Consider the following 15,589-nt stretch of genomic DNA (forward strand, 5'->3'; position numbering starts at 1 on the left):
ACCTGGACAGGTAAGGTGTGTAGCAGCGAAGTTCCGCAGCAATTTTTGTGCCTGGAGGGCACTGACTGTTTCTAATGACAAGGTGACATTTCGTAATTGGGAACAAGACTTCACAGGTTCTGCAATTGTATTGACACCTTTCTGAATAATGAAAGGGTTGACTGTGGAGAAGTCTTGACCTTCGTCCGACCGAGACACAACAAGGAACTTTGGCACTGATGGAAGAATTGTCCATGGCTGAGACTCATTTAACTTTTGCTTGTGAGCAGAAATGGTAGATGTAGAGGAAACCATTGCGGAAGTATCCCCCCATGATTACCGGCTTCTCCGATGGCGCAGTCCTTCCTTGTGGGGGGCCCTGTCTGAGGGCACTCCCACCTTAGGTGATTGTTCACACCTCAGGTCACACCTCCTGAGAAATGGACAGAGGGACCAATCGGCACGTTTGGAAGGTACCAGCTCGGGTAATCACCCCTCCCTGGGCCTGGCCATTACCAGGGGGTACGTACGTGTCCTACCTGTCTATCCAGGGTGGGGAATTACGCGTTACCCCGTCACCGGCTATGTGTGGGAATGCGTGGGTCGGCCTCCAGACACGCACAGGGAGGAAAGAAAGAGAAAGAGAGGAACAAAGAAAAGGAAAGAAGAGAGGTCTCAAACACCGCAGTGGAGAAGAGGGTAAAGAGAAGAGGCAAGGAAAAGAGAAGGACAAAGGGAGGACAGAGACTTTCCAGCATAGAAAGCAAAGAAGAGAGACTGTCTTACAGTTACAAGTGTCCGTCTCCAGACATAGGCATGAAACATACTCCCATAGGGGGAGAAGGGGAAGGGAAGGGGCAGAGCTGAGGGGGGCAGAGGGGGGGGGGGAGGGGAGGGGATGTGGAAGGATGTGGAAAAGGAAGGTATGCAGCCCAGAAAGGAAAGAGACCCGCACTAGTTTGGGGTCCCGTGCTCGCCACGCACATATCCACAAAAGAGTTGTGGACCCCCTGGGGGCTACTGATTCCTGTCCCATTTGGATAATTCCTTCATGGTGTGTTGTTGTTGGATTCTTTCCCCCTCTCAGAGTGTATTATGACAGAGAAAGGACATCTGTAACACACTGTGCGTGTAAATAACCAGTGACTGGTGACAGTAAACTTGTCTCATTTGATATTAATAATAGTCACAGTAAAGCCTAAACTAAATTGTTCAAATTTAAAAACAGAAATCTTAAGGTCCATTTTAAAATTTCCCTTTACAAAGGAAGTTCCACAACAACTGCTCCAAATTAATTCTTTCACCACTGCAAAGACATGTAATATAGGTATTAGTGTCAGTGATGATGAGAAATAGCTGAGTTAGCACATATTTGGTCACAATATACTGTAGCTGATAGCATTTTGTGTAAAGTTGCATAAATGCTTAGTTTAACATATCAGGAATCTCAAGTGGAGGAACCATCACTGTTTTCAAAGTGCTGCTTTTCTGCTTATATATATTAATAAAAGAATAAAGATGTAATTCCCATGAGAAATAATTAACACAGAACAAAATTCCTGACTGAACAATATTTATCTCTGGCCACATAGTTAGAAAAATCATGGCTTATTTATGCTTCCTAGAAGCTGTATTTTTGTGGACACTGTCACATTCAACATTTTATTCTACAGCTACAAAGAATTTGTCTCATAATTTTTATACATACACCAATATTGCATTTGCGTGTGTGTGTGTGTGTGTGTGTGTGTGTGTGTGTGTGTGTGTGTGTCTGTCGTCTATTGTTGACAAAGGCCTTAATGGCCGAAAGCTTTAATTGTGAGAATCTTTCTGTCATGCCTATCTGTGACTCAGCATCTCCTCTATATGGTGAGTAGCAACTTTCCTTTTCAAATATTGTTACACTCCATCTTGGATTTTACATTGTTTAATTTTTATACATATGTTTACAATATTTGTATGACATGTATCTGAGGCTGCACTGGGAACTTAGTTCAACATTCATCAAAATTAGCACAGGGAGGTGTCTGAAAGCACATATATGATAATTAACAATTTAGATTTAATTTTTGGTTATTTTAATGATGAATGTGGAATAATGCTAAATAAACAAAAATGTGAAATTAGTAGAAGACCTAGATTCACTGCGTACAATGGATTTCACACTAGTCAATTTAGGTTGCATCCATTATATATATTTTATGGGCTGCAATAGCATTTGGTACTTTACTAACAGTTTTTGGAAGGCTACATGATTTTTGGAATCATAATTAGATACCGGTTACAACATTCATCTAGCCATGCTCACATACTCATGTTATATTCTGAGGCAACATCTAATGAAATATGAAAGTTCTATAATTGCTATTTTTAACATCCCTGTATGGATATCATCTTTCAAATTACCAATATTATGGACATCATTCTGGTAGACTTTATGGTTTAAGGATCTATACTGAAATTACAGACTAGGCATACTGCCTCACTCATACCAATTTCTTTACTTCTTTACTGAAATGTTTCAATGATACCAGCTACATTCAATAACAACATTACTTGTGAATAAACACTTTATAATTAAACACCATCACAATAAAATATCGTGTACATTCTGATTTCATAAACTGAGTTAGTGCAAGGTATTATCAGTCAAATGTATATCAGATTATCTATGCAGAAGATGCTCAGATTCCCAGAAAATTGGTAGAATTTGCTTAACTGCCCTATGCACTCCTGCCTTTCTGAGTTCACCTCATAACCACATTGCAACTTAGAGCGTAATCAAGTATGAGCACCACAAGTGAACAGAAAATACTATAACAACATTAGGGACACAACATCTTTTCTGGACATCAGTCTGTACTGAAACAAATAATTTCAGTCAGTAGTCTTCTTGAACCTCCCCTGCTGTGATGTACTTCCCCATAGGAGCAGCATAAAAATGCAACAAACTAAGCCAAGCATTACTGCTTGTAGGTAATGTCTGCAACATTTGCTGGTTTGATCATGTCAGTGCCTCATACATTCAATAATGCTGGATGGACAGAACAAGGATCATGACAACAACAACGTTGTGTCTTATTTACCAGTTCTGTCGCCAAAATCTCCTCAATAATGAATGCTGTAGCTCAAATATTTATTACAATGCCTTCCATAAAGGATCTAAACTATTTGGTACACTGACACCACCTAAGATTGCCCAAATAGAAATAGTGTAAAACTTAAGGACAATATAGTGAAACAGCAAAAAAAAAAAAAAAAAAAAAAAAAAAAATTAATTTGAATCTTTGAAGTTATGCTGGACAAAAAAATTAGATAAAGATTAAGAGATTAAGATGGATTTGAACGAAATGCATATTCAAGATATGCAGTCATCAGTCCTTCTAATAAAAGCAATGGGAATAGTTTGTTCCAAGGCATTTGACGGAATGTTTTACATGAAATAAAACTGGATACTAATGCAGACGTCTACATGTTACAATATTGAAAACATCTATAAGTAAACTGAACAACAAGTTTCAAATTCATTATGACAGACAATAACTAAATTAAATTTGTATAGAATATTCATATGTGACATGTATACTATTACAAACATAAAATATAAATCATTTCCTAAAAATGTTCTGCACAATTTTTCGTGAAACTAAAGTACACATTTTAATTAATTTATGAATCAAAACTCAATGAAATATTACCTGGAGCGTCCCATGCTAAGAGAATATCAAACTTCACATTGAAACAGTTCTTTAAACACCAAAAAACTCGCTCATAATTTTTATTTCCAGGCCCAAAATTACTTGCTTTGATGTCCAAGTTGATGACTAGAAAAGAAAGACAGACGCACTCAGAAATTACTTTCCTTAGAGTAGTAAACATTGAGCAGTGCTGGAGAAGAATTTTATCTCTACATGATTCATTAATCTTCCTAGTTTTTTGGTGTAATTTATAAAATCAATTTGAAGTGAACTTTCTTGGTACAAACTGTATTGCCAACTGCATCCTTAAGGTAATTTTTCTGGTTTTGCAAGCAATGTTCTAACAACTGAGCCAGTCATATATTTTCAGTGTCTACCGCCAAATTATGAAACCTGAGTTTTATTACTGTTATTGTTACTATTATTATTATTCTTTCTCTTCTCAGACGTTATGTCTGGTCGAAAATGGAAAGTGACGCGGACCTTCATCAAGCGTGACTTCCTTTTAACTGTACGGTATATGTCATATTGCATTTAGGAGTTTTTGGGTAACTGACCATGTATCAATAATTACGGATTTCTGTAGTTGTATATGTAAGTTTGGATGTAGCTGTATTGCATTGATGTACTGGTGGATATTGTGTGGTATGACTCCTGTAGTTGATAGTATAATTGGTATAATGTCAACTTTATCCTGATGCCACATGTCCTTGACTTCCTCAGCCAGTTGGATGTATTTTTCAATTTTTTCTCCTGTTTTCTTTTGTATATTTGTTGTATTGGGTATGGATATATCAATTAGTTGTGTTAATTTCTTCTTTTTATTGGTGAGTATGATATCAGGTTTGTTATGTGGTGTTGTTTTATCTGTTATAATGGTTCTGTTCCAGTATAATTTGTATTCATCGTTCTCCAGTACATTTTGTGGTGCACACTTGTATGTGGGAACATGTTGTTTTATAAGTTTATGTTGTAAGGCAAGCTGTTGATGTATTATTTTTGGTACATTGTCATGTCTTCTGGGGTATTCTGTATTTGCTAGTATTGTACATCCACATGTGATGTGATCTACTGTTTCTATTTGTTGTTTGCAAAGTCTGCATTTATCTGTTGTGGTATTGGGATCTTTAATAATATGCTTGCTGTAATATCTGGTGTTTATTGTTTGATCCTATATTGCAATCATGAATCCTTCCGTCTCACTGTATATATTGCCTTTTCTTAGCTATGTGTTGGATGCGTCTTGATCGACGTGTGGCTGTGTTAGATGATACAGGTACTTGCCATGTAGTGTTTTCTTTTTCCAATTTACTTTCTTCGTATCTGTTGATGTTATGTGATCTAAAGGGTTGTAGAAAAGTTATGAAATTGCAGTGGTGTAGCCGATGTATTTATATGAGTGATTGCTTTGTGTATTTTGCTAGTTTCTGCTCGGTCTATAAAGAATTTTCTTAAATTGTCTACCTGTCCATAATGTAGGTTTTTTTTATGTCGATAAATCCCCTTCGTCCTTCCTTTCTGCTTAATGTGAATCTTTCAGTTGCTGAATGTATGTGATGTATTCTATATTTGTGGCATTGTGATCGTGTAAGTGTACTGAGTGCTTCTAGGTCTGTGTTGCTCCATTTCACTACTCCAAATGAGTAGGTCAATATTGGTATAGCATAAGTATTTATAGCTTTTGTCTTGTTTTTTGCTGTCAAGTCTGTTTTCAGTACTTTTGTTAGTCTTTGTCTATATTTTTCTTTCAGTTCTTCTTTAATATTTGTATTATCTATTCCTATTTTTTGTCTGTATCCTAGATATTTATAGGCATCTGTTTTTTTCATCACTTCTATGCAGTCGCTGTGGTTATCCAATATGTAATCTTCTTGTTTAGTGTGTTTTCCCTTGACTATGCTATTTTTCTTACATTTGTCTGTTGCAAAAGCCATATTTATATCATCGCTGAATACTTCTGTTATCTTTAGTAATTGGTTGAGTTGTTGATTTGTTGTTGCCAGTAGTTTTAGATCATCCATGTATAGCAAATGTGTGATTTTGTGTGGGTATGTTCCAGTAATATTGTATCCATAATTTGTATTATTTAGCATGTTGGATAGTGGGTTCAGAGCAAGGCAGAACCAGAAAGGACTTAATGAGTCTCCTTGGTATATTCCACACTTAATCTGTATTGGCTGTGATGTGATATTATTTGAATTTGTTTGGATATTAAGTGTGGTTTTCCAATTTTTCATTACTATGTTTAGGAACTGTATCAATTTAGGATCTACTTTGTATATTTCCAATATTTGTAGTAACCATGAGTGGGGTACACTATCAAAAGCTTTTTGGTAATCAATGTATGCGTGGTGTAGCGACCTTTGTTTAGTTTTAGCTTGATATGTCACCTCTGCATCTATTATCAGTTGCTCTTTACATCCTTGTGCTCCTTTGCAACAGCCATTTTGTTCTTCATTTATAATTTTGTTCTGTGTTGTATATGCCATTAATTTCTGTGTAATGACTGAAGTTAATATTTTGTACATTGTTGGTAGGCATGTTATGGGGCAATATTTAGCTGGGTTTGCAGTGTCTGCTTGATCTTTAGGTTTCAGATAAGTTATTCCATGTGTAAGTGTGTCAGGGAATGTGTGTGGGTCTGCAATGTAACTGTTAAATAATGTAGTTAGATGTGAATGTGTTGAGGTGAACTTCTTTAGCCAGAAATTTGCTATTTTATCTTTTCCAGGGGCTTTCTAATTGTGAGTAGAATTAATTGCTTGGGTGACTTCATGTTGCAAAATTATCACTTCAGGCATTTGTGGTATCATCTTGTATGTGTCTGTTTCTGCTTGTATCCACCATGCATGCCTGTTATGTTGTACCGGGTTTGACCATATGTTGCTCCAGAAGTGTTCCATGTCTGTTATGTTTGGTGGATTGTCTATTTTAATGTGTGTGTTATCTATTGTCTGGTAAAATTACTTTTGGTTTGTGTTGAATGTTTGGTTTTGTTTCCTTCTATTTTCACTTTTTTTTTTGTATCTTCTAAGTCGTTTGGCCAATGCTTGTAATTTCTGCTTCTTTTCGTCTAATTGCTCTATCGCTTCTTGTTGTGAGATTTTACCTAACCTTTTTCGTTTTTTTTCTGACATTTCATTTCTTATAAATTGTGTTAGCTGTCTGATGTCTTTTTTCAGTTTTTCTATTCTGATCTGTAGCCTGTGTTGCCATGCTGGTTTTGTGGGTTTCTTCTGTGTGTTGGTTGGTTCTGATCTCTGCCTAGTGTGTATATTTAGTGTAGTGAGTGCTCCTATATAAACCAGTAGTTGTAACTCTTCCATAGTTGTGTTTTCATTTATTTTGTTGTGTATGATTGTGTTGATAGTTTTTATTGTTGTTTCGACTTGTGGGTTATTTGGCGGTCTATGCAAGAATGGTCTAATGTCTGTATTTGTGTCTTTGTATTCTATATATGTCAGCTGAAATGTTTCTTCTAGATCTAACATGTGTGTCACTTCATGTCCTATTTGTGCTTGTTCTGGTGGCTGTCTTAAGATTTCGTTCTCCTCTGATTGTTTAATTGATGCGTGTTGTTCTTTGTTTGTTTGCTCTGGGATGTTTGAGTGCATTACTGTATTTTCTTGTTCTTCTGATGCACATTATTTTGTTCCAGTATTTGTTGTACTTGTTGTTTGATGTTTTCTAATTCTGACTGGGGTATCCTGTTATTTTTGATTATTACATGGATCTGATCAGCTAGTCATTGTTCTGTTAAAAATTTTAATTCTGGGTATCTGGTAATAAATGTTGTGTATACTTGTGATCTGTATCCAGTTGTGTTGGTTCCTAGGTTTGTTGCTTGGTAATAACAGAACATGAGGTATCGATTAACTTCATCTGACCATCTCATCCTCTGTCTTTGTTTTCCTTCTAGGGTGGTTGCAGGAAGCATATCCTGCAAAACACCTCTATTTGGATTTAAATCATTTTCCAGTTGGCTAGCAGTGCCGTTACCATTGTGGGCGGGCATAGGGTTCAAGCGTCGTCCCCGACCATGACGGCACTTGTCCGAGGCTTCTTTAGTTCTGTCCTGAACCAACTAACCACACTAAAAGGGAGGTTAGCCCTATTAGTGGTTTGTTTTTTTTGTCGCCTTTTACGTCTGGCAGAACATACCGGAGGCCTTATTATTGTTATTAGGCTTATTAGTATTATGAAGAAATTATGTTATTCTACTGTTTAATAACTGACAGAGATTGCCCACAAAACAACTGTGCAACCCATCCTGGAACATTGCTAAGTGTGCGAGACCTATGCCAAATAGGACTAACAGGGGATGTTAATGTACACAAAGAAAAGCAGCAGGAATGGTTACAGATTTGTTTGACCAACAGGAGAATGTAACAGAAATCCTGAAAAAACAGTCACACACACACTTGAAAATAAACATCAACTACCATACAAAACTTGCTTACAGAGTTTCAAGATCCAGTATTAAATGAGAAGTCTAAGAATGTACTACAATCTCAAATACCACAAAGGTGGGCTTCGAGAAGTTGCAGCACAATCAAGGGTATTTAAGTAGCATTCTTCCTGTGCTCCATATGTGAATGGAATGGGAAGAAACCCTAAAATGTGGTACAATGGGAAATATCCTTTGCCATGGACTCTGCAGTTCTTTTTTAGAGTATACTGCAACTGATTTTTAAAAATTAGAACTCAAGTGTGCCCATACAATAGTGAGTAGTGGGAGAGCGAGAGTGGGGGGGGGGGGGATATGGCAAGTAGCCACTGAAAGTTGTGTGTGGATACTAAGTTTTAAATAATTTTCTTGAAAGAAAAACACTTGACTAAGCTACATTTTTCCCTTTACCTGAGAGCTAGGCGGGTGGGACATAGCACCTTGGTATGGATGCCCTTGGTAGTACCTTTAGCTTTGCAGTTATACTAACAGTCTATCACAGAGTTAATCTGAATCATAAGCATTTACATTACTGTTACCACAAAAGAAAATTCAGAAGATATTGCATATGTGAAGTCACAACAGGTGTTGAAGATCTTCATGTCACATTAATATCACTATTGATGTAACAATATAAGGAAAGATAGACTGCTACTAATGTAAAGATGACACTTGAAGTTGCAGCCAGGCATAACTAAAAGATACTTACACATGCTCTCTGCCACAGCCTTTCCCAGAAAATGAAAACACACACACACATCATTCATTCACACACAAAAGCACACCTCTTCTACATACGACTACCATCTACGGCAGCTCAAACTATATGCACCTCTCACACTGAATGGAAGCAACAATCAGGAGGGGGTAGGGAAGTGCAAGGGACTGTAATGTACGGGTGGGAGGAGGAAAGAGTGCTGTCTGGCAGAGCATGCAGGGAAAAGACTGACACAGTCACTGCATTGGGAGGGGCAGGGAGGTGGGGAGGGGGACAGGGAGTGAAAAAGAAGAGGAGCAAGGAAGGGGTAAGGTGGGCAGGTGCAATGGCAGAGGGTGGGAAATGAAAATGGGGAGGAGGTGATACAACCGAGGGGATGAAGACTATTGGATGGAGGCTGTGTCGACAGTATGTCACCACAGGTTTAGGATGGGATAATTCTGGGAGTGGAGGATGTGAGAATGTGTTGTGAGGACAACTCCCATCTGTGCAGTTTAGAAAAGCTGGTGGTGAAGGGGAGGATCCAGATGCCTCAGGTAGTGAAGCAGCCATTGAAATCAAGAATGTTGTGTTCAGCTCATATTGTGCCACGGGGTGGTCTCCTTGGCTCTTGGCCACAGTTTGGTGGTGGCTATTCATCCTGCTGCACTGCTTGGCTGGTAGTCATACCAATATAAAGAGCTGTGTAATGATTACAACCAAGCTCCTATATGACATGGTTGCTTTCACAACGGCCTGACTTCTGGTGGAGTAGGATAAGCCTGTGACAGGACTGGAATAGGAAGTGCTGGGTGGGTGGACTGGGAAGATCTCGCACCTTGATCTTCCACAGGGATATGATCCTTGCGGCGAGGGGTAGGATTGGGAGTGACATAGGGATGGACTAGGATGTTGTGGCCATTGGATGGGCAAAGGAACACCACTTTAGGAGGGGTCGGAAGGATCTTGGGTAGGATGTCCCTCATTTCAGAGCTTGATGATGACTAATCAAAATGCTCCAGTCCATTGTGGTGTTGGGTGACGAATGGGACACTCTTTTGTGGCTGGCTCTGGGGGGTGGTGGGAGGATTGGGTGTTTGAATGGGAATGGCAGGGAGGTCTTTGTGCAGGTTTGGTCTGGGTGATAGTGTCAGTCTGTGAAGGCCTTTATGAGAGCAATTTTTTTTGTGAGGAAGAGATGACAGCTGTTGAAATAGAAGTGCTGTTAGTGGTTGGTGGGTTTAATGTGGACTGAGGTATGGATGGAGCCATCAGAGAAGAGGTGGTCAACGTCCAGGAAGATGGCATGTTGGGTTGGGGAGGACATGGTGAAGTGGATGGGAAAGAAGTTGCTGAGGCCGTGAAGGAACAAAGATAGGGTTTCTTGGCTCCAAGTCCATATCATGAAGATATTATCAAAGAACCTCAACCACTCTAGGGGTTTGGCATTTTGGGAGGCTAGGAAACTCTCCTCTACAGGCCCATAAACAGGGTGGCATAGGAGGGTGCCATGCAGGTGCTCTGGATGCGCTGTGGATTTGTTTGTATACCTATTATAAAAATAGTAGTGAGTTAGGATAAAATCAGTAAGGTGTATGAGGAATGAGGTAGTGGGTATTGAGGACATTGAGAAAGGTAATGTTCAATAAGGGTAAGATCATAAGCATGAAGGATGTTGGTGTAGAGGGAGGTGGCATCAACAGTGACCCGTAAGGATCCAGGAGGTAAAGATGTGGGGCTGGTGGAGTCGGTGAAGGTAGTGGTTGGTATCTTTGACATGGGAGGCTAGATTAGGTTCAAATGATTGGAGGTGTTGGTCAATGATGGCCAAATTCTTTCAGTGGAGATTCAATAACCAGCCACAACGGTACGTCCATGATTGTTGGTTTTGTGGATTTTGGGGGACATGTAGAAGGTAGATATGTGGTGTGCATAAGGGTGAAAAAAGAAATAGATTCAGGGGAGATGTTTTGGGAATGGCCTTGGGCTTCTGGGAAGGGATCACTCTGGAGGAATCAGATAATTGGCAAAGGCCTTCTGCCAGGTAGTCAATGCGATTCATAACAATAGTGGTAGAACCTTTGTCCGTAGGTAGGATGATTAGGTCATGATTTGTTTTGAGGATGTGTGCACTTTCCGTTCTTCTGCTGGAAGGTTGTTGTTCTGAAGAAGGGATCTGAGGAAGAATGTTGACACTAAATTGGAAGTAAGGAATTCCTGGAAGGTGATCAGTGGGTGGTTAAGTGGGAGGGTTGGGGGATCATGGTTGGATGGTTGTATGAACTGGGAAAGGTAGGATTCAGAGTTGGGATTAGAATGGCTTTGATTGGAGGGATTGGTGGCAAAGTGCTTCCATTGCAGGCATTGGATGAAGGAGAGTAGGTCTTTGAGAAGTTCAGCAAGTTAATTTAATATTGAGTGTAGGGCTATAGGGGAGGCCTGTGGACAGGACTGAAACTTATGTGGAGCTGAGGGTTTTGGTGGAAATATTAACAACAATTAACAGGCTTTCACAAACAGGGCACTATCCCCCAGACCAAGTCCGCAAACAGATCTCCCATCGCACTGCCAATCCTCCCACCACCCTGAAGAACCAGCCACAAAGGAGTGTCCCCTTCATCACCCAATACCAAGCCAACTGGAACAACTACACTATAAATCCTTCAGCAGGGATTTGTTCACTTACTATCAAGTCCTGATATGAGGACATCCTACCCAAGATCCTTCCCACCCCTGCTTCAGTGGTGTTCTGTTGCCCAACTAACCTCCACCACATCCTAGTCCATTTCTATTTCAACTCTCAATCTCAATCCCAATCCCAATCCCTTACCACAAGAATCATATCTCTGCTGAAGACCCAAGTGCAAGACCTCCCCAATCCATCCACCCAGCACTTCCTATTCTAGTCCTATCAAAGGGTTATCCTACCTCATCAGAAGCCAGAACACCTGTGATAGTACCCATTTCATATACCAAATTCGCTGCAATCACTGCACAGCTTTTTATGTCTTTATATTCATATGACTACCAAACAGTTGTCCAGCAGGGTGAACAACAACTGCCAAACTGTAGCCAAGAGCCAAGTAAACCACCATGTGGCTGAGCATTACATACTTGATTTCAATGGCAGCTTCACTACCCGAGGCATCTGGACTCTCCCCTCCACCACCAGCTTTTATGAACTTCACAGATGGAAGTTTTCTTACAACACATTCTCCATTCCTGAAATTATCCTGGCCTCAACCTAAAGCAACATTCTGTCCCCATACACTCCACCCAACACTTTCCACCCACTCTGTTTTATCATCTCCCTCCTATTCTTGTCTCCCACCCTATTTATGTGCTGCTTGCTGCTAACGTACACACCCATCTTTTCCCTTCTCCACCCCTCTTCTTTTTGTCACCTCCTCCCCTCTACCCATCCCCTCACTGCCCCCCACAAACCTCCCTGCCTTCAGTCTCCCAACACTGTGCTTGTTGGCAGTCTAGACCCCGCATACTCTGCCAGACAGTGCTCTTCGCTCTTCCCATCCATACACTGCTATCCATTCCCCTTCCCCGCTCCCTCCAGATTGCTGCTTCCGTTCTATGTGACAGCTGCATTCCCCTCTGAGCTGCTGGAGATGGCAGTCCATGTGTACAAGGACGTCATTATCAGGAGAAAGAAAACTAGCACTCTACAGATCAGAACATGGAATGTAAGGTCCCTTAATCAAGTAGGTAGATTAGAAACTTAAAAAGGGAAATGGATAGGTTAAAGTTAGATATAGTGAGAATTAGTGAAGTTCAATGCAGGAGGAACAAGCCTTCTGGTCAGGTGAATACAGGATTATACATACAAAATCAGATAGGGGTAATGCAGGAGAAGGTCTAGTAATGAACAAATGAATAGCAACACGGATTAGCTACTATGAACAGCATAGTGAATGCATTATTGCAGCCAAGACAGACACAAAGCCCACACCTACACAATGGTACAAGTTTATATACCAACTAGCTCCACGGATGATGAAGAGATTGAAGAAATTTATGATGCCATGAAAGAAATTATTCAGATAGTTAAGGGAGATGAACATTTAATAGTCATGGGGAACTGGAATTTGACAGTATGAGAAAGAAGTGAAGGAAAAGTAGTAGATGAATATGGAACCAGGTTTTAAATTGTAAGACATTTCCAGGGGCAGATGTGGACTCTGACCACAATCTATTGGTTATGAACTGTAGATTAAAACCGAAGAAACTACAAAAAGGTGGGAATTTAAGGAGATGGGACCTGGATAAACTGAAAGAACCGGAGATTTTAGAGTGTTTCAGAGCGAGCATTGGGGAACAGTTGACAAGAACAGGAGAAAGAAGCACAATACAAGAAGAATGGGTAACTCTGAGAAATGAAATAGTGAAGGCAGCAGAGAATCAAGTATGTAAAAAGATGAGGGCTAGCAGAAATCCTTTGGTATAAGAAGATATATTGAATTTAATTGATGAAAGGAGAAAAAATAAAAATGGAGTAAATAAAGCAGGAAAAAAGGAATACAAACATCCCAAAAATGAGATCGACAGGAAGTGTAAAACGGTTAAGCAGGAATAGCTAGAGGACAAATGTAAGGATGTAGAGGCATATATCACTCAGGGTAAGATAGATACTGCCGACAGCAAAATTAAAGAGACCTTTGGAGAAAAGAGAACCACTTGTATGAATATCACAAGAGCTCAGATGGAACCCAGTTCTAAGCAAAGAAGGGAAAGCAGAAAGGTGGAAGGAGTATATAGAGGGTCTGTACAAGAGCTATGTGCTCAAGGACAATATTATAAAAATGGAAGAGGACGTACATGAAGATGAAATGGGAGATATGATGCTGCATGAAGTATTTGGCAGAGCACCAAAAGACCTAAGTTGAAACAAGGCCCCGGGAGTAGACAATATTCCATTAGAACTACTGATAGCCTTGGGAGAGCCAGCCCTGGCAAAACTCTGCCATCTGGTGAGCAAGATGTATGAGACAGGCAAAATACCCTCAGACTTCAAGAAGAACATAATAATTCCAATCCCAAAGAAAGCAGGAGTTGAAGATGTGAAAATTACCGAACTATCAGTTTAATAAGTCATGGCTACAAAATAATACTGCGAATTCTTTGCAGACGAATGGAAAAAACTGGTACAAGCCGACCTTGGGGAACATCAGTTTGGATTCCGTAGAAATATTGGAACACGTGAGGCAATACTGACCCTACGACTTATCTTAGAAGATAGATTAAGGAATGGCAAACCTATGTTTCTAGCATTTGTTGACTTAGAGAAAGCTTTTGACAATGTTGACTGGAATACTCTTTCAAATTCTGAAGGTGGCAGGGGTAAAATACAGGGAGCGAAAGGCTATTTACAATTTTTACAGAAACCAGATGGTGGTTATAAGAGACGAGGGGCATGAAAGGGAAGCAATAGTTGGGAAGGGAGTGAGACTGGGTTGTAGCCTATCCCCGATGTTATTCAATCTGTATATTGAGCAAGCAGTAAAGGAAACAAAAGAAAAATTCGGAGTAGGAATTAAAATCCATGGAGAAGAAATAAAAACTTCGAGGTTCACCGATGACATTGTAATTATTTCACAGACAGCAAAGGACTTGGAAGAGCAGTTGAACAGAATGGACAGTGTCTTGAAAGGAGGATATAAGATGAACATCAACAAAAGCAAAACTAGGATATTGGAATGTAGTCGAATTAAGTTGAGTGATGCTGAGGGAATTAGAATAGGAAATGAGACACTTAAAGTAGTGAAGGACTTTTGCTATTTGGGGAGCAAAATAACTGATGATGGTCGAAGTAGAAAGGATATAAAATGTAGACTGGCAATGGCAAGGAAAGGGTTTCTGAAGAAGAGAAATTTGTTAACATCGAGTATTGATTTAAGTGTCAGGAAGTTGTTTCTGAAAGTATTTGTACGGAGAGTAGCCACGTATGGAAGTGAAATGTGGATGATAAATAGTTTGGACAAAAAGAGAATAGAAGCTTTCGAAATGTGGTGCTACAGAAGAATGCTGAAGATTAGATGGGTAGATCACATAACTAATGAGGAGGTATTGAATAGAATTAGGGAGAAGAGAAATTTGTGGCACAACTTGACTAGAAGAAGGAATCGGTTGGTAGGACATGTTCTGAGGCATCAAGGGATCACCAATTTAGTATCGGAGGGCAGCGCGGAGGGTAAAAATCGTAGAGGGAGACCAAGAGATGAATACGCTAAGCAGATTCAGAAGGATGTAGGCTGCAATAGGTACTGGAAGATGAAGAAGCTTGCACAGGATAGAGTAGCATGGAGAGCTGTATCAAACCAGTCTCTGGACTGAAGACCACAACAACAACATATACATAAACTCTTGTATTTGATTATATATTATGGTGTAAGCGATTTTCTTCAAATATAACTTGTTTTGTGGCCTTACAGTCACTTGCTGCAATCACATTTCCTATGAGTGGATTCACTCTGCACAATTCATGTACTACCTAGATCTCACTCAACAGGTTAGAGGGAATTCTCCTATTCTCCTCTGCGTTTTCTGGAATATTCTTTAAATTAATGTTCTTCTATAATTTCATGTAGGAAAACTTTTGAATCTTAATTGGCATTAATGGAAACAAATCCACATTTTGTCTGGTATAGTAGGTTAGATTTTGTGTTATCAACTTGGATTTTGCTTTTTTGCTTTTTCGCAGTGTGTTTTACACACAGAATAACTTTTACATTGTACAGTTCACCATACTTCTGAATG

The 15,589-nt window shown here is 39.6% G+C and overlaps 1 protein-coding gene across 2 annotated transcripts in view; it reads right to left on the minus strand.

The window, feature by feature from the left end:
* Positions 1–15,589, minus strand: part of LOC124777010 (ribonuclease P protein subunit p40-like) — a 250,437-nt gene that overhangs the window by 74,624 nt on the left and 160,224 nt on the right. The window contains exon 4 of one of the 2 annotated variants that reach the window (XM_047252259.1): positions 3,678–3,803. The exons of the other annotated variant lie outside the window; for it this stretch is intronic. Coding sequence (XP_047108215.1) covers positions 3,678–3,803 — 126 coding nt within the window. The remainder of the gene's footprint in view (positions 1–3,677; positions 3,804–15,589) is intronic. 2 annotated transcript variants of the gene reach the window in all.

This window comes from Schistocerca piceifrons, chromosome 2 (assembly GCF_021461385.2).
Source record: "Schistocerca piceifrons isolate TAMUIC-IGC-003096 chromosome 2, iqSchPice1.1, whole genome shotgun sequence".
NCBI classification, from domain to species: Eukaryota; Metazoa; Arthropoda; class Insecta; order Orthoptera; family Acrididae; genus Schistocerca; species Schistocerca piceifrons.